This window comes from Corapipo altera, unplaced genomic scaffold (genome assembly GCF_003945725.1).
Source record: "Corapipo altera isolate COAL_440 unplaced genomic scaffold, ASM394572v1 67, whole genome shotgun sequence".
NCBI classification, from domain to species: domain Eukaryota; kingdom Metazoa; phylum Chordata; class Aves; order Passeriformes; family Pipridae; genus Corapipo; species Corapipo altera.
Window position 1 is genome coordinate 6,170,920 of NW_020884906.1, and position 23,875 is coordinate 6,194,794.

Here is a 23,875-nt window from a genome sequence, read left to right on the forward strand (position 1 = left end):
CAGCACGCAAGCCAGCACTTCTGTCGAGAAAAGAAATCACCATTGGAGAAGTTACAAGTTGATTATTGACCCGGCTCTGAAAAAAGGACAGCACAAACTCTACCGTTACGATGGGCAACATTTCAGCATGCCTGTGAGTGGGGGGCTCCCGGGTTTCCCTCACTGTGTTGTGTCTCCCCCCGCCCCCCCCCCGCCTCCGTGTTACCGGCGTTTTGGGGGTTGGGGGTCCCTCCGGGTCGTGGTAATCCCCGCCGTGTGTGGGAGGGGGGTCTTGGGGGGACACGCACAGCCACCAAAGTTACCGCCACCTGACACTGTGTATTCAACTGTCAGGAGCCCAAACCTGCGGCTTTTTCCTGTGTTTCTAATCTGTGTGCATTTCCCAGCAGTATTGCAATTTGACACGTGTGTGTGTGTGTGCTTTCCCCTTCCCATGAGACAGCCCGTGCTTCCTTGGGGTTTGTTTTTTCTTTTATTTGTGTCTTAAATTTCAAGCCTTATTATTGCTGTTTCTGTGTTTTCTCTTCTCCTCCTCCTCCTCCTCCTAGAACTCGGGAATCGCTCCTGTGGATTGTGTCAGGGATCCCAGAATAGGGCGAATATGGACCAAAACTAAGGAGTTGGAGCTGTCTGTCCCCAAATTCAAGGTACTGCCCTGAATTTTGGTTTTAGTTCTGTATTCTTGTTTATCTGGTAGTGAAGCCTCAGTTCCAAATAGTTTAATGGACCATTTAAATGACAGTCATATTCCTGTTAACACTGTTATTTAGCAAACTGTTTAACAATAATCCTCTTCTATAAGGATAATGAGAAATCAATGCATCTGTCTAACGAGATCACTTGAAGGTTTTGGAGCTGGGGCTTTTTGGGCAGGGGGCGGTGGAAGGGGGCTCTCCACTCACAGTGCTGCTCAAAATATATCTTTGTAGCCCAGAAAGGAGTCGGTTCCAATGAATGGCTGCGGCAGCAGAGCCTCTGCTCAGCTCTGAGCTTCATCCCAGAGCCTCAGAAGCGTTTTTTTCCCCCCCTAAAGTTTGCAGGATGTTTTAACCCTCTCCCTCCCGTGCCATCCTTAGGCCCTCCCCCACACTCATTAAACAATGATGGTTGTTTGTATCGCTCCCCACCTTGTGCCCGTTCCAGATTGATGAATTTTACGTGGGGCCAGTGCCTCCCAAGCAGGTCACCTTTGCCAAGCTGAACGACAACATCCGCGAAAACTTTTTGGCCGACATGTGCAAGAAATACGGCGAAGTGGAAGAGGTGGAGATTCTCTACAACCCCAAGAACAAGAAGCACCTGGGCATTGCCAAAGTCATCTTTGCCACTGTCAAGGGTGCCCGGGAGGCTGTCCAGCACCTTCACAACACCTCTGTCATGGGCAACATCATTCACGTGGAGCTGGATACGAAAGGTGAGGGGGCACATTCCGGCCTCACGCGTTTTGGGGTTTACAGAGCCCCTGACCATCCCGCTTCCACCACGGAGGCTGTTGCAGAGGGCAGGAACCTGGTGATTAAAAATACGATGGGAGCCGGCAGCGGGTCTGGTGTCTGGGGCCTGGGCGAGTCACGTGGAGCCAAATGTGTTGTCTGTTGCTAAGAGACAGCCCTGTAATTTGCAAAATGCTGCCATTCTGCCTGTCCCCTGCCCGTCCCTGTCCCCGCTCACTGCTCTCCCGTGTCCCCCATCTCCCTGCCCCAGGCTGGCCCCTCTTGGCCACCTGCCGTGGCTGCCGGACCCCGGGGCACCCGCCTTTTGCAAACTTGGGCTTTTTGGGCAAGTCCTGGTGGATCCTGGGACCCGAATCTCTGGGTTCTGGCAGCGGCAGCAGGGCTGGGTGCTGTCCTCTGCGTGCCTGGCATTTCATTGATACTTAGAGCACACTGGAGGCTGGGGCAGCAGAGTGCACACGCAGCACTTGTCAGGGTGTGCGAGTGTGTAAGTGTGAGACTGGCTCTTAAAGCGACAGAAACTCCCTGTCCTGGAGTAACCAGCTCCCAGCCCCACACCCGAGCCCTCGGGAGCCCAATAAAGTTTCTGGAAGTGTGAAGGCATTGTGTTTAGTCTGTTCTCTCTCCTCCAAGTGTGTTAGGGAAGGACTTTGCTAAAATCTGCCTGAATTTTATAAAATATCTAAAGCTGAGGAGGTGTAGATCTGTTGCTGCTTGTACTTCTTCCTTCTAAGGGTGGCATTTTTAGTTTAAAACTGACTTGCTGCACTCCTTCTTGGGAAGAGGACATTGCTAACACCATTTTCTTAAAAATACTGTTATTTTTGTTCTGTACTAAAAGGTTTCAACAGTTTAGTGCAAGACCAGCACAGCAGTCGGCGTGCCACATGTGATAGACTAGAACAGGATGTTTGTTGACATTACTGACCACTGTTAGAAGAAAAATCACAGTAGTGGTATAATATTTTCTATTGTGAGCTTGACCTTACATGTGTATACTTTGAAATTCTAGTATCATTAATTTTTACAGACAGACTCCTTCCCCTGCTTTGAAATTTGAAGGTAAAAATCACATTTAAGAACAAATTAACCATCTGCAGATTTACTAATGTAAGCTAAAGCTGGCTCATAAGTGGTGGATGTCTTAATGAGAGTAATTTTAAACAAGCTGATTGTACTACCTTCCTCCTTGTTCTCCTCCATTTATAAACTACTCTGCAAGTCTTGACCAGGCAGCTGTTCCAGAAAGTTTGCAGCACATCAGGAAAATGAGGGGGGTTTAGTCTTCTGTTTCCTGGGAGAAAACACTGAAGTCTGTTTCAGATTGCATTTCTGGGGGGTTTTTTTGCCAGCTTTATGCTTCTAACGTATTTTTTTCACACAGTTGCTTCTCTTTCATTCTAAAAGAGTAGGACTGTCAGTGTGCTATAATCTGTCAGAATCAAGTAAAAATGGAATTCCTAAAATAGGCATTAGCAGGTTAGGGCATACTTAAAATATATATATCAGTTTTAACATTTCTTTCTAGTATTTCACTCTTCTTCAAGAAGGAAAGGTTGGTTAAAACCTTTGTTTTCATAGTGTAGAAAAATAAATATTAGGAGTGAAAGTGTCATTTTTATCTGTCTGGAATGAGCATAGGCCTGGGAATCTGAAACTAATAAATCCAGTCTCCTCATCTAAGACAGGCTTGTTTAGAGCAACTTCTTTGCCTCAGTTTATCCATTTATGGGCTGGACACAATTAATAATTGCCTGTTTTAGAGAAATAGATAGAACTCATTTCACATTCATAAACCTCTTTGAAACTGTAACTTTTCCTGCATTATGTTGGGGATTCAGAAAGAATTATGAAACTTTGTAACAATTACTGTATATTTTTTCAAAAACCAATGAAAATAAGCCTAACACTTCTATATGCACAGCACTGTGTTATGTGTAGGCGGTGTGTGTTAATATTTCAAGCATATCTTCAAGCTCTTGCAGTGAAAAGATCTATTTTGTCATGACTTCAGTTGAGCTAAAACAGTTTATGTAGTTGAGGATGGCTCAGGACTTTTGTGAAATGAGACTTGATACCCAAATAACCTCATCTGCAGCATTTGTTCAAGATAAGTAAGTCTTTCACTACATAGAATTGTGCTAAGGGGTGCTTTGCTTTTGGATTTTATGGGGTGATTCACAGGGAGTTTGAGGTTTAATCCTACAGGACTTCTGCATGAAAGTAGTCCTGGTTTTGGGGAGATATTGCCTGAATTAATTTTCTGGGCTCAGGTGCTGGGTCTGTCCATTTTTCTGTGTATTCTTTATCTTTCAGAGCAAAATTCAGACAGTTTCAGGGTTTGATTCTGTTGCCTTTGAAGCTGATGACAGATTTCTTACAGACTGCAGAATAAGTAGGATTAAGTTTTTGTAGTAACGAAAAATTCAGTATTAAGAAACTGGGTCTTTGTAGACTTTGGGAATGAAAAGGCTGAGGGTCAGTAACACTGTATGGGACAGTTTGCTTCTCTGGCTTTGTTCTTCTAAGGATGTTACTGAGTACTCCTTAAATTATGGGGGGGGGAAAGGATTAATTGGTGTGTTTTGAAAAGGCAGCGTTAACTGTTTTGTCCTCGGGATTCCAATGCACCTTGTTTGCATTAGTAACAGGCAGTTTCTACGAGCAAGGTGTGTGGGGAGAGCTTTCTGAAGAGGCTCTGGGTGTTGGCAGAGGCTTCTCCCTTGGGTGAGAGTTTCACTTCTCAAATCTGCAAGCTATTTGCTTGGCACTTTGGAGAGGAGGGAAACGGCTGCGCTCCAGAGAGCGTGGTAAGGAGCAGAGCTGCCAAGCAGGCTGAGAAGAGGAAAAAGGATTTAGAAGCCTCCTTGTCTTGGCTGGAGAAGGGAGTGTCTGACTTCTCTTGCCCAGCAGATTATTTAAAAATGATCCCTGGGAGCTCAGAAGTGATAACTGCTCCTCTCTTGCATGGATGCAGGGGGCTGGGAGCGGTAGCAGGGTCATGTGGGTGTCAAGAATGTGTATTTTCACCAAGATTGTGTTATTCCTGTTTAATCAACTCTCACATTGTGGTCTGTGCAGGTGAGACCCGCATGAGATTCTATGAACTGCTCGTTAATGGTCTTTACACTCCTCAGACCCTCCCTGTAGGCACCGAACAGGACGTGTCCCCAACTGGGAATGAAGCTCTCCAGGTAGGTGTGCTTGGCTTTTTATTTTTTTCTTTTAAGAATAACTTTCTAGAAAACTCCAAACATTAAAGTTAGCATTTTAACACTTTTAATTTAGCTTCTTTTTCCTGTCTTGCCATAGTTCCAGTGGATGTTGCTAATTCACATTTAAATATAACTTGCTCATAATTGGCATAGCAAATGTACCTCTGAATCAGAGCATGTGGCTGATCTGTGTCTCCATAGCACGTGAAGTGCTTTTTGTCTTTCTGAGTGAAAAATGCCTCCAAAACCGACAGAATGTGCCCTATTAACATCAGAAATTCCTGCAGTTAGGACTGGATCAGATCTGTCCCTGAGATGAGATTATTCCCTTGAAGTCAGGGGAATGATTTACAGTGCTACATTTGGCCTGGTGTCTGTGGTGTGTAATCTCAGCGCTCACGGACTTCAGCCTTGCTTAAAGGCTAAAAGGTGGAAGGGGACTGAGCTTCAATAGTGGCATCAATTTTCCAGAATCTTAATTAGTTGCTGGAATCAGCTGTTAATAAAAGCAGTGGGCAGAATTCCTGAGGGCTTCCAGGGGTCCCTCGATATTTAGGGCACAATTCTCTGCATGGCTTTGTACGATTACCTGCTTCCCTGCAATCCCCACTGGGATGAGAGGGCGAGGGGGAAGGGAAGCCTGTTTGTGTGAAGTTGTCAGCCTCTTTGACTTGTCTAAATGTACTTTGGCTCCTCATTGTGACTTAAGAACCCACTTTAAGACATCAAATTTGAAAGAGATTTGGCAGGGATTTCTTTTCTCTACTTCTCTGTGCTCTTAAAATGTCATGATTTCATTAATTCTGAGATCAGGCATTCTCAGGACAGGTGAGAGCTATACCTTGAACATGGAAATTCCATTGATCTGAAAAAATAAATTTCTCCTCCCACCAACCATCCCAACATCACCAAGGCAAAATCTCGGTATCTTTTTAATAAAATCATGAAGAGGTTGGTTCTTCCTTACCTCCCAGCAAGGTGCTTTTAAAGGCAGGAGGGAGGCAAGTAATGATTTTGCTGGGAGCCCTGCTATGAGCAGGGCCTGGCTGCTCATTTCTGCTGGTTCCATATCTCAAATAAAAATAAACAGATTTGTTCTTACTCCTTTTTCAGGGTTAGCAGCAAATTGATGGTATCCCCTAAAGTAGTCCCTGCTGTAATTATCTTTCAGATTGTTTCTCTAGATGCTGTGTTTTTGTATTATATTATTATCCTGAATTGATTTTTTTTCCCAATTATCACCAAAATTATTGCTTTGTGGGTAACTTCAACTGTTTTGCATCATGTTTTTGACACTAGAATCCACCAACAAACTTATTTGCTGTTGTAGTTTAGTAAAATACTCCTGACAATTGCCTTCCCCCTCATGCAGAGCAGCAGAGACCTGACAGTTCTGCAGTCCCTGCCTCTAGGTCATGTACAAACCCCACTGAAAGACAGTCTACACCAAAGGTGCAGAGATGTGGTTGTTGTCAAGAACCAGCCACGTGCTTCCTGCTCCTTTCTGTGGGTTTTAGAACAGTTGAGGAAGAAACTTTCTTGATGTCCCTGTGGTCGTGGTCTCTAGGGGGTCACACCGAGAGCAAGTGCACACTGTTGAGTGGGTGACACGTGTGTGAGCATAGCAGGCAGGTGAGGGCTCAGCTTGGGTTTGCTGCAGGCATGTTCCAAGCAGGTCATTTTACAGGTGTCTCTACCTGCCTGTGCTTGAGTGAGGAGCAGCCAGCCTGTAGCCTCACCAGTTTGCTGTCCTGATGTGATTTTGGGGAGCTGGAGCTCAGTCCTGCCTCTCTTGCTACCAGGGGGATTCTCACCGAGCTCCTGCTTTGCATTATGGAAAATTGATTCCGGAGCTGATGATTAGTGTGGCACTGTTATGACTCAGCAGAGTCTGAGTTGGAGCAGGGCTGCTCCTAGAAACCCCCTGAACGTGCCTGTGGAGTGAGTTGCAGAGCAATGACTTGACTGCTCTGTAGGTTTGTAGGGTTTCAGTTTCAAATGCCATAGTAGTGCTCTGCCTGAGCATTCATCTTCGGGAAGGGCTTTAAAAAGGTGTTTTTGGCAGTTGAGAACTTTTTGTGCCTTTTATATGTGTAGCCTTCTCCCTTGTTACAGATGAATGTTTGGGAGAGAGGGTGGTGGGGCAGCTCTGCTGCAGAGGTTTGGCTGCAGGCTGGCAGTTTGCTGCTTTGTATGTTTTGATTTGTTCACAAAAAAAGATAAATTGGTAATCTCACATCTCAGACTTTTTAAATTTTCTTTCCTATATGCAATTTAGACAAGCCTTACATAGTTGATAGAAATTGGAACTCTTTCAGATAAAAGTGGTGTGCAAGTCTGCTGTTCACCTGATGCACTTGGGTGTAGCTTATGAGGAAAACTGTCTGCTTTCTTCTTCCTCCTCTTGCAGACAAGTTCCTCTTTGCTTGCCTTTTTCTTTTAAATCAAAGGGAACTGTTAATAATGGATAATGGTTTGTGTTTTCAGGGACTCTGTAACCTATTTATTTTTTGGTCGTGGAAATCAGTGCGAACTCTCGGGTACTCAACTCCTCTGAAAACCAAACGGATTAGACAAATATCTTTGTAAAAGTGTGTGTTTAGGTGCTTTTCTCTGTTCCGTTTTCACAGCTGACGGATTCCCTGAAGCGCCTGAAAGACAGTAACCTTTCTTCCACGGGCTCCTCTGTTACCCCAAACAGCAGCACGCCCTTCTCCCACGACACAGCCTATTCCAGCTGTCGGCAAGACACCCCGAACTCGTACAGCCAATTCACCCCCCAGTCCCAAGGAACACCTCACACCCCACGGTTAGGGACGCCGTTTTCCCAGGATTCCACCTATTCCAGCCGTCAGACAACGCCTGTGTACCATTTTGGGCAGGACAGTGGGTACAAACCCAGGAGACACGAAACAAAATTTACGGATGCCTACAACCGCCGCCCGGGACATCAACATCACTACGTGCACAACTCGGCGGGTGTGTTCCGAGGCACGGAGCATCAGTTCAGTACGTACAAATCCCATCAGCAGGAGCCAGTTCAGTTCTCTCACACTCCTCCCCTGAGCCACTCTAGTTCTTCGAGCTACAAATCTGCCTTCTCTCCCTACCAACCACCAGCTGTATTTCCCCAATCCGACGAGCAGCAGTTTCCCCAGACTTCCAGGGAAACAGAGTACCGGAGACCTGCGCCCCCTCCCACTGAGATGGTTGTGGAAAGCAGTGCTGCCCCTAGCATCGATTTTGTCCCAGTGAAGGAGAAACCAGAGGAGCCTCCGCCCTTGCCCGACTCGAACTCTGTTCCTGAACCGAGCACAGCATCCTTCTCTCAGACTCCAGAGAGGAGCGAGACCCCTGGCACCCCCACCATGGAGTCTGAAATGCAGCATAACAGTTTAGACTCAAGGATTGAGATGCTCTTGAAAGAGCAGAGAACAAAGTTACCCTTTCTTAACGAGCATGACTCGGATAACGAGATCCGAATGGAAGGTAGCCCTATTTCCTCCTCTTCTTCCCAGCTCTCTCCCATCACACCGTACGGTTCAAACTCTCAGCCTGGTTTCAGGGGGCAGACGCCTTCCTCACGCCCTTCCAGCACGGGCTTGGAGGACATCAGCCCAACGCCGTTACCTGACTCTGATGATGATGAGCCCATCCCTGGGACAGCTTCTCTGAGTCAGAATTCCCGGGGGACATCGGAGGCCAGCATGACTCCCAGTGATCAACTGGGCAGGACCTCCAAAACTGAGACCTCGGAGGCTAAGGAGATGGTGCCTGGTGACCAGACTCCAACTTCAGAAAAAATGGACGAGGTGAGTGAGCTGGAGCTGCGCTGTAGAGCTCCGTGCTTGCCCCTGGAGCTGGACAGGGTAGGGGATTGCGCTCGTCTTTGTGTCGTCAGAGCATGAGGTTTCTGGTGGCTCTTCCTTTTACTCAAGGCAGCTGGAAATGAGTTAGGCGTGACACAGAGTGATGGTCTTAATCAACTTGCCAGTCTCCAGCTTTCCGTATTTATAATATCAGCCTGCTGCAATTTATAGCTTCAGGAGAGCTCAAGGACTGCACAAGCCACCAAAGTTTGGCCAGTGCTCATGCTGTGTGAGTGTCCTGAGTGTTGACAGACACTTAAGCCACTAGAGGAGTTAATGGAGCACTTTCTGCCATTGCTGTGGTCCCTGAGCAGGGGTGTGTATGTAGCCACACTCTTGCTTAACGGGGCTTTCATGTTGCACTGAAGTATTGAGTGTATAGGATGTTTGAAAGCTCTCCAGCTATTTCTGCCATCTGGTTCAAACGGGAGACAGTTGCTGGGTTTTAATACTCCCTTTGCTCGGTTGGAAGGGGGAGGTAGTTGACTTGTGGGGGATGTGCTCCACTGAGTCTTCCAATAATAGAGCAGAACTCGCTGCCTCTGCTGGGGCATTTGTGGCTGAAGGGAGAGCGAGAGCGGAACAGTGTGGAGTGGTGCCAGCAGACAGAGGAATTATGTTGCATGGCCTGTCTGTTTGGGAGGTCTGTTGCAACAAATGTGACTATCACTGCAGTGGACATGTGGGTCCTATTCTGCTGTGTCAAGGAACAGTCAAAATACAGATCTTTGCAAATGCCAGGCCCTTTCTCCTCAGTGTTTATAATGGTCATGCAAGGGAATGAAACTGCTGTCCCTGCTGTACAAGAACGCTGCAGTCAAGAGGGCTGGTCTCGTGTAAATGTCCCAAGCGTGGTAGATCAATTTAATTTACTCATGAAAGTTTGCCGGGGTTAAGCTGACAGAATAGATTTCCCTCCAGTGGTTTGCAGTTATGAGGTTTTCACCCGAGAAGCAGCTGCATTTTGGGAGAGGAGGAGCTGCTCTCGTAGCTGTGGGCTTTGCAGAGACTGGAGGGAAAGCTCTGCAGCAGTAAGAGAGCGCAGGTCTCCTCGGTGCTGCACAGTGAAAACAGTGTGACCGCGCTGGATATTTTGTTTTTTCTGCGGGCCTTTCCAAACCTTCTTGTCCTTGCAGTTGCCAGTTTAGCCTTTGAAACAATTCAGCTGCTTGAGTTCTCATTCATCATTGGGGCTGGCCCAGGCTCCCCTCTTGGGAGGCAAGTCCCTGGCCCGTGGGGCCCGATGATGTGTTAATTAGGAATGGAGTTTTGATTCCTTGAGCTTGGTCTGGCAGGCGTGAGAGGGGATACTCTTGATTTGCCTGAAAAACAATGAGGAAGACATACCTCATCTCCTGCCTTTCTGGGTTTGTATTTGCTGTCTTTGCTCTCGTGCAAGTGGGTTGCAGCCAATTCTGAGTGTGTTTAGGAAGGTGGGGGGATGCCAGGGTGGTGTGTGGGGTCAGGCACTTTCTGTAGCGGACACTGGCGTTGGGGGACTGGCTGGGGTGGGATGTTGTGGGCTGTGATGTGGGGCAGCAGCATGCTGATGTTGAAGCCCTTGTTAAGTCTTTGTTTCTCCTTAATGAGATGCTGGTGTCAGTAGTTCACATCGATGGTTCTGTGATACAAAATAATGTAAATGTGTCAATCCTCTGCAGAAGTCATAAGGGTGATAGCAGGGTCTCCATGCGGGTCATTGCTGCCCTAAGTATCTCCTCCCCCTCCAAAAAAGTTGATGTTTGATGTTTGAGCTGTTTATTCAAACCTCCTCTTGGTTACAAATCACACTAAACTATTCTGGCATGTTTGAAAAGTTGCCTGTGCCTTTCATTGCTCCTTGTGATGCACAAAAAACAATCTCCATGTGTTTTTGCTTCCTTCCCCTGTCCTTCTCCCCCACAGTTTTTTTGCTTTAGAAAAAGGCTCTGCTGGCTTTCCTCTCTCTTGCTGAAGGAGCAGAGCTGAACAGTGACTTAACATAGGCTGAAATTTGAGCTGCAGCTTTCCAACTGAGTTAGAGAGGGGCATTGAGTCTGTCTAAGGGCTGGAAAGCTGAACCTCCTGCTTCAGCCTATTGTGATACCACTATTCAACTCCAGTCCTTCAGAGAATCCTCCAGCAAAACAGAGGGAAGGCAGACCCAAATATTTCTAGATACTGTGTGGCTTGGGGAGTGGAGCAGGAATGACATATTAGTGTAGTAAGGGCTCATTAAGTATCATAAGGAAGCAATAAAGGGCAGAGAGTTTGAACTTCTTATTTTCTTCATATTTGGCTCTTCAGGGGTCAGAGCAGCCCCAGGCCAGCTCTTTTGGGCGGGTGCTCTAGCTGGGAAAATCTCAGGGTTCATAAGGATGCCAGCAGAGTTGCAGGGAAGTTTTTCCTGAGGACCTCATCCTGTTTCCCATCAAACAAGCATGATTTTTGTCAACGATTGCTAATACAGTAACATCTGCTCTGTAGGTGAAGCGCTGTCAAATCATCAGGCAAATTACCCCCCCCAGACTTGCCATGAGTAAAGGAGGTACAGCCCAGCCCCAGCAATTGCTCTGATTTATCATGCAAGACCCCGGAGTTTGGTTTCAAGATCCGGTATGATACTCCTAAGCCAGAGTTTGGCAGGGAGTTTGGGTGTGGGAGAGGAAGGGCCGTGCATCTGTCTGCAACACCTACCCCAACTAATCTGGGAGCAGTGATTAAGGTCTGCAGAGAAAGTCCTGCTAAGCTTAGCCAAGGGACAAGGCCGAGGTGTGGAACTGAGTGGGATGTGGGCAGTACGAAGTGAGGAGAGGAAAAGGATCATTTCCAAACAGCACAACCTGCCAGCCAGGAAGACGGGGCAGAGAGGGCTTTTTCAAGAAACTAGAAGATGGCAAAGAAAAAAAAGGAAAGAAAAAAAGTTGAGCTGCATTGTGATATCAGGAAATTTTTGAGGGTAGCAATGTCCAAACTTACCTTCCTGTGTGCTTGAAAAGGTAAAAAGGAAAGAATTGTAATAATTTCTTTTCACAGGATCTTGGCTGTTTCAGAAGTGCAAAGATTAAGTACGTACAGTTTGACGTTTTGACATCCCATCTGAGCCAGGTCTTGTTTTGGCTTGGCTTGTGACAGGAAGAGGCCCTGCCTTTGTGCTGGGGAGGGTGGCAGGATTGCAGCGAGTCACTTTGTTGTATATTGATGATGTCTTTCATGTTTCAGCTTATGAATGTATCAGTTTGTGTGCATGGCCAGCGTGTAATAGGGAGACTGTATGGCTGACAATGGTATTCTTCAAGATGTATAAGTATGAAAGTACTTTTTAATTGAGGGATCAGCAGTCTCTCGTCTTCCTGGTAGTTTGGCTAAGCACTGAGTTACTGTGGAGGGAGGAGTGCCTTAAAAACGCCAAAGATCATCATAAAAATAAAGATTCTGAAATGTGAATGAGGCGAGAGCAGTTCTGCTGTTTGCTGTGAATTTTAGCAAATGGGTTGGGGAGTGAACTGAAAGTCACACAGTGCACAGTAGCCCTGGAGACCCCGAAAACCACTACTGTCACCACCTGTCTCACCCAGCTGTTGTGAATACTTTTAATGCCGTGCTGGGTGCTGAGGTGCCTCTTGCAGGACAGTGTCAGCATCCCTGTGACAAGCTGTGCAGATGCAGGGTCCTCTCACTGTTACCCAGGGAGAATTTCTGAGCTGGGCTTGCACACAGACGACGTGGGTCAGGCTCAGCCCTACAGGAAGCTCTGCTGAAGTCCCTGAGGTTACATCTGGGCTGAATTTGCACTTGGTGTAAAAGTATCTTTGGGTTCTTGTGTGGTCACGGCCAGAACTGGAAGAAGTTTATGTTGAAGTGTCACATTGTCCCTCCGGAGCCTTAGCAGGATGTGATGACATTCTCCTCAAGACACTGCCTCGTGTCTTGTGTGGCTCCTTGCTGCTGCGTCCCCATCCAGACCAGGCAGTATTTCAGTAGCTGGTAAATGATTCCTGCAGGGCCAAATTCAACCTGTAGTTACCATGAACACTTGTGAGACAAACCAGTACCCCAGTGCCATCCGGGCAGCGAGAGGAGCTGCCGGGGGTTTCGCTGCCAGCAGTGTCTCCAGTGGTTGCCCCAGGAGTGGTCTGTGCCCATTGGAGCTGAGCTGGGCAGAACACATCTGTCTGTGCCTGCAGAAGGATGTTCTTGTCCTGTACCCTGCTTTCACCCATGGATTGTGTGGGTCAGAGGCAGCCCTATGTTCCTGGGACGTTGGTGATGGGTTACATGGAGCCTCCTAAGGATGAATGCAGTCGCACCCTTCTGAGGGATGTTTCTGGGCTGGATGGTGCATAAGTGATTTATTCAAGGTAAATGCACATTAAGGTTGTGAAGGTAGAGCCTTAAGAGCCAGGAAATTTGATACCTTCGTTTCCACAGTAACTGTGCAAGAGCCCTTATGCCCATAAGTAGCTGTTATGTATGTATAATATATATGGGTACACCTGGGATCCAATTTACAGCTGGAGTGGGATTCATCATTCCTGGAGGGAGATGGGGGGAGTAGATGTGGCAAATGGTTGCTCTCAATGTAGTTTTTTAATTGAAGAAGGGAGAAAATCCTGAGAGCTGTGATTTATGCCCAGTCTCATAAACACTTTTTCAAATTTTCCTGCCTCCTGAGCTCTTGTGAATGCAATCATGCCTGACAGAACCGGTTCCTAATGGAAACTCAAAAAATAGGTGTATGTTATGACCATGACTTTCCAGCAATGCAGCCAGCCAATGCCCAGGCAGCAGAGATTTGGATGACTGCTGTGGTTTTACATGTGAATTACACCAGCCATGCTCAACCTGTGAAATTAAAATGAGAGTGGACTGCTTAAGCTGTGGGTTCAGCTCTGCCCTTCCTGACCCACTGCACAGCAGCAGCAAGAAGCCACGGGGACTTCAGGGGATCTTGCAGAGTTTAAGCTTGTTCAGAAAAGAAAGATGGCACACAAATCCCTCAAAAGGTGATTTAAATGTGACACTACACTGACACTGGCCCCTTTGAGAGCTCAGAGATCTGTTCAACCCCTGTGTCCAGAGGAGGGAACAGAATGGGGCAGGATTGCAGCCCTGTGTCCTTCTGGGTTGCTTGAGGCTGAGGGTCGGTTCCCATATAACCTGGCCAAGGTAAGGACATCCAGGCTCCCAAAGCAGTGGAAGTGCAAGGTGTTGTTATCTTACCTTTTTTTTCAGAGCTGATACTGGAAGACCCCAGGCAGGGACTGCTTCCTTGTACAGTGGTTCATTTACCACAGGACAGCCTGCTGCTCCTGCAAAAATTTGTAGAAAGTAGAGAAGTCTGTTGTGTTTGCTAACTTGTTTCACTTTTGACTTTTTGAATTTGGCTCAGATTCGATTCTTGGAGTGCTTGCAGAGTGGTTAGCAGAGCAGAGGGCTTGACCAGCAAAATGTGTTCAGTTGAGGGAGAAGTAGTTTTAAAGTCACTTTTTCAGAACGGGATTGCATAGGATTCCTCTGGTGTTCCTAGTGATACACCCACTCATACATGTCTGCTTGTTGGGAGGGGGGAAAACCTGAACGGAAAAATATTTGGCTGTTTTTGGTTTGGTTTTTTTTGGATACTTAACAACTTTGGTAGAGTGAGAGAACATGTCTCTTGTTGATAACAGAGCTGAAAATGGTGAAATGCTCTGGAGTGTAACTGAAAAATAGAAAGCGGGCTGTGGTTGGGAGGCTGAGTGGTTCTTTTACTCTCACACCAGGCCAAGGCTTTGAGGCTTTTGCATTTTGCATACCTGATAGAAATGACATTGCCATTCCTTTTTATAAATCACTGTTGCTGACAATGCTCTCACCACTACCTCAGTTCGTTCTGTTTTGCCACCGGTGACTTTCTGTAAGTTTTCAGTTCCTGGTGGGCTGGCTGTGTACACTTGAATTGCTTGTTAATAGGCAGAGCACTGCTTGGTTTGCATTTGTGTAATCTGTAGATGCTCTGCTGCACTGGAAACTGAGATCCAAATTACACTGTTTAACCATAGCATATAACTGAGGGTGCAATAATATCTGCAAATCTGAGCTCTACACACCATCCACAGTTAGAGAACCCTTGGCATCTTCCTTTTGCTGCTCGCAGAGTTCTTCCTATTCTTTCCAGCACTCAGGTTTTAGCAGTGAGGGTATTGAATGTTCAGATGTCATAAATGCAGGCTGTGAAGCCTCACATTGAAGTGACACATTTTCCTCACAGTTTCTCCAACCCATTATCATTCCAGTTGTGTTTCTCATCTGATGGTCGTGAAAAGTGACCAAGGGAATGCAGACAAGTTGCTGGATGGCGACGTGTGTTGCAACATGCAGTGACACTGAGAAAATGCGCCAGTGTGTTAGGTAATCAGTAGAAATATTGAGAAGATAATTGCTGTTACCATATTGTGCTGGCAGCCGCCAGAACAGCACTAATTTCTGGGTCTGGTTTTGAAGAAGCCGGAGCAGCCGCTGTGTTCTATATGTGTCTGTGTCTGACACAGAGCACTGAGCAGACGAGTGCTTATTCAAATTTCTGCTGGCTGGTGCCTTTCCTGGAGTCCTCTAAATAGATGCAGTTCATCAGTAGAATGTTTTTTCCGTACTGCACCGATTTTGAGTCCCGTGACTTTGCCATCCCCCCTTCTATTAATTTTAATTTTCAGTTTGGGGTACTTGTTTGTACCTACTGAAGATGGGGCAAAACTCAACATGAAACTCGTGAGTTCGTTAACTCTGCACATCACGTACCTGCCCACGAGGGCTCCTTTGACCCAGACGTGTTACTGCTGTCTCAGGATTTATTGTGAAATTTGCAATGCTTGCTTTTGGAAATGCCCATTCATCATGGGCATGAAAGATTGCTCAGATTTTTTACTCTTAAAAACAAAGTATTTAAAAAACGACCAAAACCAAAAAAGAGATGGTAAAGGGAAAAAAAAGTATTTTAAAATGTTTTTTTTTTATTTGCATAGCACTGAAATAAAGTCAGTATCTGCCACCACACTTTTCCAGTGGTGCAGACAGGCCTTGTGAGGTCAAGATATATAAATACATAAAATAGCAAGACAGCAAATTGGGGTTTCTCATTTCTCTCCAGGTTGCAGTAGGTGGAATAAGTTTGCTCCTCGGGCTGTTGCAAAAGTGTTGCTTCAGGAGCAGTTTGAGTAAAGGAAGTTGTTGGTGGCTTGGGCTCCAGCAATCGCCCTGTGCACAGAGGGCACCGTGAGCCTGCGCAGCACGGCCCGGGGGGAACTGAAACTGCTCCAGCACGGGGCTGGCAGCAGTTCTTTGGTTGGGAGGGTTGGTTGCAAAAGGGTCAGAGAGCTGGGGCTCAACTTCCAGTTTTCCCTCGTCAGAACTTGGGTGTTTCGACTTCGTCGCTTTTCAGCGGCGTTTGGAGTCGCTGGCTGCTCCGGACTGTTTGGAGTGTTTGGAGTCTGTGTTTGTGGGGAGTTGACAACTGTTTACCAGGTGCAATTATCACACACCTTTGACCAGCTCACCTGTGCTTTGCCCAATCTCTTTCTCTCTCCATATCAGGCAGTAAGTCAGGGACATAGTTAGGAAAAAGGCTCTGAGATGGTGAGGAGGGGAGGAAGAGGAGAAGCAAAGATAGTCTCCCCAGTCCTTCCTGTCTTTCCTCCTTGCTTGCACCTTCAACCATTCAAGGTGGGATGTCCTCAGGCTCGCCACTGCCCAGATTCCCTGTGTCAATGAGTGCAATGGCACGGAGCCTTGGGAAGAAGAGGGCTAAGGATGGTGAAGAAAGGATGGGGTTTTGTTTTTCCTGGGCTTTTTGCTGGCCTGATCAAGGGACTGGATATCTGCTGCTTTTGTGGGTGATGTGGAGTGGGAGTTGCTGTCTTACATCCATTTTTTTTTTCCAAAAGATCTGTGTTTTGCAGTGAGCAGGTAGAGTTTTGTGCTGTGTCCAAATGGTGTGTCCTCCTCCAGCAGTGCAGGATTAACACATGTTGCACACACCAGGGAGACATTCCCTTTGGAGCCTGGGGAGGGATTGCTGAAGTAGGCAGCTTTTTTCCAGGTTTCCCTGTTCCCAAAGGAGCTTGTTATTTCTGGTGCCTTGTGTATCCCAGGCAAAACAAACTATATCCATTTCAGGTGATAACAGTTGTTTGGTGGAAGCAGGAGCTGGTGTGATGTTGGCACATGGCTCTGGGGACCGTTTCCCAATCCAGCCCTTGTTGCTAAGCAGTTGCCAAACGTGGCATTTTGGTCGGCAGATGTGGCCGAGAGTTTCCAGTGCAGATAATTGACATATTGTCTTTGAAGGATGCAGATAAATGTGAGCAACTGTTATCATGGTGCTACAAGCATTTTGCTATTGTCAGGGAAAAAAAAAATACTTGGAAAATGTGAAAATCCTTCGTACTGCATGAAATTATTCAAATTACAATAAAGCATAAAGGCCAGTCTACTGGTGGAATGGATGCCTTGGAGATGTGCAGGAAGGATGCATTTTGACAAGGGAATCTCAACAAATTTATTGCTTGGTAATACAGTGTCAGGTGGGATGTACCTCCCAAATAACCTCAGAAAAGTTTTAACAGCAGATGGTTTTGCAATCCTGAGGGGTGTTCCAGGCCAGTGAGAGGCAGGTAGGTGGTGTGGGTTTGGTGGCAAGGGGCAGCCTGGCCCTTGCAGAGCCATTCTTGGAGGATGGTGTCCTGATGCTGGAACTGCTTTTAGATTCCCTGGGAGCTGGCGTTGTGCCGGGAGCACCCAGCCTGGCTGCGAGGCACCAGAAGTAAGCTGTGATCCCTGCTGGGTTGGAGGCTCAGGCTTCAGCTTGAGGAAGTCTTGTTGCATGACTTTGTCTTGGCTCATTGCTGGGGCACACGTGCTGCAGGCAGAGAAGTGGATTTGGGGGCACAGTCCTTTGGGGGGACCCTGGGTGGCTTTTGCAGCCCAGCTCCTCTGGTTGTGTATCGCTGTGGGGTCTCGGAGAGGGGGAGGCAGACAAGAGAACATGAGGAACATGGGTTTGCACTGTGATGTGAGGAACATGGGTTTTGGGGTCAATCACTGAACAGTAGGTAAAGCTTCCACATGCCTTCTGTTCTTGCTCTGAAAGGGTTTATGTGGAACTGCTTTCAATGTCCAAGTGGAGCTTTAGATGGTACCATGCATTAAAAGAAAAAAAATCCAAAACTCAGAAGGGCAGCTCTGAAGGAGTCTGACTTTGAGTTGGGATGGAGCTTATGTGAGGACTGGATTTTATTTTAAGTGAATTTGGGGCTCAATGTACAAATGGAATTGTAAGAAGGACGAACGTTGGACTCTGGTTATGACCCAGGCTTTGCAGTGCTTTTACTGTTTTAACTGAGCTCTGGAATCAAGAGCATTGGACAGTGCAGTTGTTCTAGTGAGGCACAACCTTAGAATCACGTCCAGTGAGATGTATTGATGATGCTTTGTGCTGTAATTTCCACTGTGCAGCTCTGGTGCTTCAAAAGGTGCTGAGACTAAACTGTCCTAAGTAATAAACTATTAGCTGCAAACCACCAAGCCAGCTGTTCCTGCACAACTGCTTAAAAAATAAAAAGATACCCGTGCCTTCCAGCTGGTCACCTGGATCAGTGAGCAGGGCATGGAATGCATGCACAGAGCTGTGTTTGGCTGGTTTTGTGCCTTTCTCACAACTATTTCACATAACTCTTTAAATGAGTAACCTGCCTTTTCGAGACTTCATATGTAACTTCAAACTAGGGAACCAATCTAATGGGAAAGCTGCTCTAAAAATTACAAGTGAGACTTGTGGGATTGAGAGGAGTTTAGATGTGTCTGCTCAGGTATGGGCTGTAGAGATGCTGTACTGCCCTGTGCTTCTGCAGGGCTTTGTGCTCATTGCCAGCATTTTAACAAAGCTCTTTAAATCAGCTATTAAGGAAGTGAGTAGAATAAGTGTCACCAATGTGAGGAGGAGGCCTGAAAGAGCCTGAGGGCTGGAGTGGTGGGTCTGAGGAGCAGAACATGGATCACCTGTCACTGGCTGCTGCTAACAGGCTCTGCCCAATCCTTTCACTTGAGCAGTCACCTGTGGGAGAGCTTGATTACAGCTCTGCTGCAAGAGAGAACAGGAGAGACTTTGGACTAACTCATGAGTTAGCAAGGAAAAGGCACATCTTTATCTTTCCTTGGTTGTCTGTGTTGGGGGTTATTTCGTCTGGGTTACTGGGAGTCCTTCAGTGGGAGGTCAGGGCAGTGGGTGTCATCACAAGCCCTCTCAGAGCCAGGCTGTGTGTGGTGATGCTCCCCTGAGGTCCCTCATCTGCTCATGACCAGCAGATGAACAGTGATCTTGTTCAGTAGTTGATGGTGGACCTGTCTTCCACAAACATTTAATCCATTTTTCAACCCATCTGCGCTTGTGAGCCTGCAGTGTCCTGTGGCAGTGAGGTGCACAGCTCAGTTTTGTTTGAGGTGCACAGTGTTTCCATGTGTTTGTTTAAACCTCCTGCTTGCTAATTAGGGCACAGGTGGGGAAATGGGCATACTTTACCTCTCCTCTCTTCTTTGCATATTTTATGCCTGCACAAATGGCAGTGGGAATGCAGCCCAGCTGGGGGGTATTTCCACTCTGGTGCTTTAGAACAGTTGTGGTTGCATGATTTGTTTTGCATATAGTGGGGATAGTTTAATAGTAAAAGTTTGATATCTTCTAAAAGGCCATGAGAAATGTCATCTACTGCACGGAGATTATTTTTGTTAAGGGATCAGTCAGCAGTTGGCAGCCACAAGGGTTATGTTTCCATCACCTGAGAGGAGTGGTATGGGGAAAAACTTGTGTTTCCCTCACTGAGCAGGTTTTGGACAGGGACAACTTGAAGGTATTTCTGGCTGGATATTGCTCTAGGCTTCATCTTAGAAAAAGGAAGATTTTTAATGTGTTAATTAATATGTTACATTCCTCAGCTGGTGTGCCTGATTGTCTCCCCTCTGACTGCACTTAGTTAAATGTGAGTACAGCAAGAGAGGGAAAATCTAAGCAGGAAATAAAGCAGTGAAAAATTCAAGATGCCTCCAGAGAGAAGAGAAATGTTACCAAAGGGGAACTGTTTCTTGCTGGCCTCACCCTTACTTTTGAGGGAGAACTTCTCTTCTCAGCTGCTGGAAATAGGCTCCTCGGAGTGAAGTGTCTCCTGTGGTGTAGCTGGAGTTTAATGCATCCACAGTGCTTTGCTGGGAAGGACTTGTTAGGCTTGTGTTGTAATGCTCAGAAAATGAGGAGCCTGCTAAGCTCATTAGGGTGCCAGTCATCGTTTGTGGTCACTGCTGTGACAGTCTGGCCACAGCCAGAGAGGGTTTGTGTCACCTGAGCTCCTCATTCCCTAAACAAAGGTTTTGTGCCTTTCTCACTGGGTGGCTGCATCCCAGAGACCTGGAGTACCTCCACCACCTCCACTGGGGGCCTCATCCAAAGTGGGTAAATGCTTTTTGTCACTCAAGATCACGTGGACTGCCTGAACCGGCTTCTCTGCAGCGGTTTTTCTGGGAATTTCAGAAACACAGCAGATGTCCCATTGTCCTCTCTGGGATGATGGCAGTGCCTGTCTCCAGAACAGAAAGCCACAAGTTTTCTTATTTGAAACCATACTGTGTAGCCACCATGACTGCAGTCAGGATGATAACAAGGTCCTATAGACCTTGTTAACAGTATGTTCCCTCTTTCAAGCTTCCTTATTTCTTTTCAAATAGCAGGTACTGGGCTACAAAAGAGCTGCTGGAAGGAGAGTAGTGCTGAATCTGTGTGACCTCCCAGGCCAGCAGTGGAGGGCTCAAGAAATCTCACTGAAAGTGCTCAGGAAAGGTTCACATAAAAATCAGGACTTTAACTCTTTCCCCTTGCTTGTTGCACACTTTTTGGAGAGTAAAGCTGTACTTGTTTGGAAAGGGCTCTTTTGAGATTCCTCCATCAGCTGTGGGCTTCTGGGTTTTCTTGAAGGTGCCAAAACCACTTGGGTCTCTTTGCTTCCCAGCCACATGGAGAGATCAGGACTTCATCTGACAAATTCAGGGCAAGAGTGGCTCAGGCTCTTGGAGAGGGGAAGGAGAAGCCAGGCTCATCATTTGGGATGCCTCTGGAGAAGGAAGGCAGGTGACTGAACTGCTGCCGTGGGATATACTAATGGCACCTGGATCTGAGGGCGGATGGCAGTGAGCAGGAGAGCGTTACAGGATGATACTGATGAATGATCTGACAAAACCTCTTTTTTTTTTTTTTTTTTTTTACCTGTTGTCCTTCAAGTCCTCGATTCCTTTATTTCTACCCTCTCTTTTGAGAAGACTCAGCATTGCACAGGTTGTGTAGTGGACACCCAGGTCTTGCAGATGAAACCACTGTTGATACTAACACTGAAATGCAGAGAGCACTGAACAGGGCACTGAAAATGCTGCCCTAACTGTGATAGCCACGTGATTTCAGATACTCAGGGGTGTAGTAATACTATGTAAAAGGGGAAGAGTGTCAAACTGGTCTACTTCTGCTGATTAGAACTTGTTTAAATACAGTATATGTACAACCTATTCTTCAACAGGCTGCTATCAGCTGGGAAGCTAGACTGTTTTCCAAGCTTATCTGCTTTCTTATCATCTTCTTGGTAGCAAGATCTGAATTCATGGCTCCATTTGACCCAAGGTTTAAGTATGAGGGTGAGGTCAGGGGGTGGCATCTGAACTCCTGCCTGGCACTGAACTGTGAGGTATCTGTGTACTCTGCACATGCAGTTATTGCAGGGTTTTGTTTTTTTTACTTATAGGTGGACTCTGATCTAATGTTGCCAGTTCCCTTTATCTTTGATTGCAAAGTACCTTCTGCTCTTTAGAAATGTGGGTGCATTTCTGCACACCAGCGTCGGGAGCGAGACAGCGTTACAGAATCATTTGGGAAATGAGTTCTCTGTGTACAGGGTGATTTCGCATAAATTGTCTGCTTTTCTTTGCATCTTTAGTAAAGGAGATGCTGCCTCAAACTCTTCATCTTTTGTGTATGGACAGACCTTAGAATAAAATCTGTGGATAATAGCTGAGGTGGCAGAAAATGACAGGGGAGCCCATTGCATGCTTACCAACGCCTTTCTCTTTTCCAGAGAGACTGTTCAGTTCCTCTGTTGGATTTGGCTGGTTTGTTCCCAGGACTCTGTATCACTGAACCTGGTGTCTGAAAAGGGCTTTACCTGAGTAAAGCCAGTCTGGCTGTATGAAAGTCTTTGGGAGAAGCAGAGAACATTCCCTGACTAATTTATCTGTAGGGGGTATTTTCTTGCCACTCTACCATCCTTTTATGCATGACTTAGCTTCCCAGCCGACTGAAGCCTTTGAAGTTAGATTGCAAATAGCTCTTCAGCTGTCCCTTCCCCCCATATAAAATAGGGACACTAGAACAACCATCGCTGTGGAAAGAGCCTTCCTTGTTACATGGCTCCCCAATGTTAACACCCCCCTCTTTTCCTCCTTCCTTTTCCCTACCTCCTCCTCCCCCCCCCATAAAGAAACCTTTTTTTTCCCCCTTAATAAGATCTACTTAAGACTTGAGGGAAAAGGCCATGGTTCCATGAGATGGTAAATCCAATTTTAGGGTGTTTCATATGTGATGAAAAACACAGTGGCCACATGACGCAGCCCCTGAATTGGCACACATTCGCCCTGCCAGTTCGGATTTGTTCACATAATGCAGGAGGGGCGACTGTCCAGCCTCACATCGGGGCACACACGGGCTGCCCAGGCATCCCTGAGCTCGGGCTGGGGGCCGCTGACTCCCCACTCGTACTCTCACTGTATTTTGTGATTTGCCCAATTGTATCTTCACGTTGGTCTTGTCTCAGATCTGAGCAATCCGGGGGTCTGGAAGTTTCCATTTGAGTGTGGACCCAAATGTGTTGTGTTGGCCTGTCCATGCAGACACCAGAGAGCATCTCTTGTGCATGGGAAGCCCAGGGGCAACGTCTGGCTTCTCCAAATATCCCTTCTTTGGTGACCTTGCCCACAGGAACAGTGTAACCACGTCATATGCCATGAAGTTTGCAGTTCAGAGCTTCCTTCCCCTTTCCTGAATTAAACCATCCCTTTTGTGGAAGGCAGCGCACTTGCTAACAAACAGGGCAATCCCCTCAGTGAGTTATTGCCTTCTTTGCCAGTTCATCTCTTCAGGCTTTCTGCTGAGGCAGATCTGGCAGTTGTTCTCCCACTGGCTTAGTTCCTGGCTCAGAGGATTGCTGTCCTAGGAATTCATGTTGAAAACTGAACTATGGTGCTGTGTTGCCAAGAGAATGGATTTTTGAAAGTACTGAATGGTGGTTGGGTCTTCTCACACATGAGTCTTTGATCACATTTCTCAAGTGGTTTTGTTTCTGGATCAGTGAAGATCTGGTTATCTCAGAGCACACTGCATGGGTTTCCCATCCCTGTCCTCTTTGCTTCACCAGGAGTTGTCTGTCATTCCCTGGATTGTTTGCTAAGTGAGAGAAGTTCTTAGCCTCATGGAAATGCCTAGAGGCTGCCTAAGTGGGTGTTTCTTACTCCAGAATCCATTTCACCTTCTGGAAGGAAGAATCCACACATTGTTTCCTACAGCCACTGGAGCTTCTCTGTACAGTCAAGTGAAAACAGCCTGAACGCCTCCTGTTCAATCATTGCATTAATTTTCTCCTGTTTTTCATGTTTTGTTGGTGTGGATCATTTCATGCCCTGGGTCATGTCAGGGGCCTTAGATCAGAAATACTGATTTAAGCTACTGCCCCGTTCCTTTCCTTGGAGACATTAATGTTATTGCACTGTCCTGTGAGGAGACAGAGGAATCCCCTCTGGAGTCGGAAACAGGTCCTTGAAGTGTCAAGACCCATCTCAGCTACTCAATGCACATGAAGGCCTGCAGGAAGCTGGAGGTATGGATTTGCCTGAGTGTGGGATGCTGTGTTTGACACTCCTGCCCATCCTGCAGGAGTCATTTTAGCTCATTTTGTCATCTTAATTCACTAGATTTTCTGATGATGGCATGGACTGTTGGGCAGCCTTCCAGCTCTCCTGCTGTCCTTAAAACACAAGTCAATTTACTTCTGTTCCTGGTGTTGGGAAGTACTGGAAGTGAGTGAGGAGACCTTTTCTCTTTGTAAGCATTAGTCCCACATACTTCCCCCTCTCAAGAGCCCTTCCTGCTGTACACTGAAAGCCCAGTTGAGCTCCTTCCTTGCATCCTTCCAAATCCCAACTTGTGGCATCTCTCCACGTGCAGGACGGTCTAATTAGGGACCAGCACCCGAGGCAGCACATTGTGAGACACAAACACAGAATCTTGGTGGGATTTCCT

At 46.7% G+C, this 23,875-nt stretch overlaps 1 protein-coding gene across 1 annotated transcript in view; it reads left to right on the top strand.

Annotated features, from left to right (window-relative positions):
* Position 1: 1 nt before the first annotated feature.
* SETD1B (SET domain containing 1B, histone lysine methyltransferase) overlaps positions 2 to 23,875 on the top strand; it is a gene marked incomplete at its 5' end in the record, with an annotated part of 49,434 nt that continues 25,560 nt past the window's right edge. Inside the window, 5 exons of the mRNA XM_027652319.1 lie at positions 2 to 133; positions 549 to 647; positions 1,144 to 1,414; positions 4,536 to 4,648; positions 7,300 to 8,481. Of these exons, the coding sequence (XP_027508120.1) occupies positions 2 to 133; positions 549 to 647; positions 1,144 to 1,414; positions 4,536 to 4,648; positions 7,300 to 8,481 (1,797 nt within the window). The remainder of the gene's footprint in view (positions 134 to 548; positions 648 to 1,143; positions 1,415 to 4,535; positions 4,649 to 7,299; positions 8,482 to 23,875) is intronic.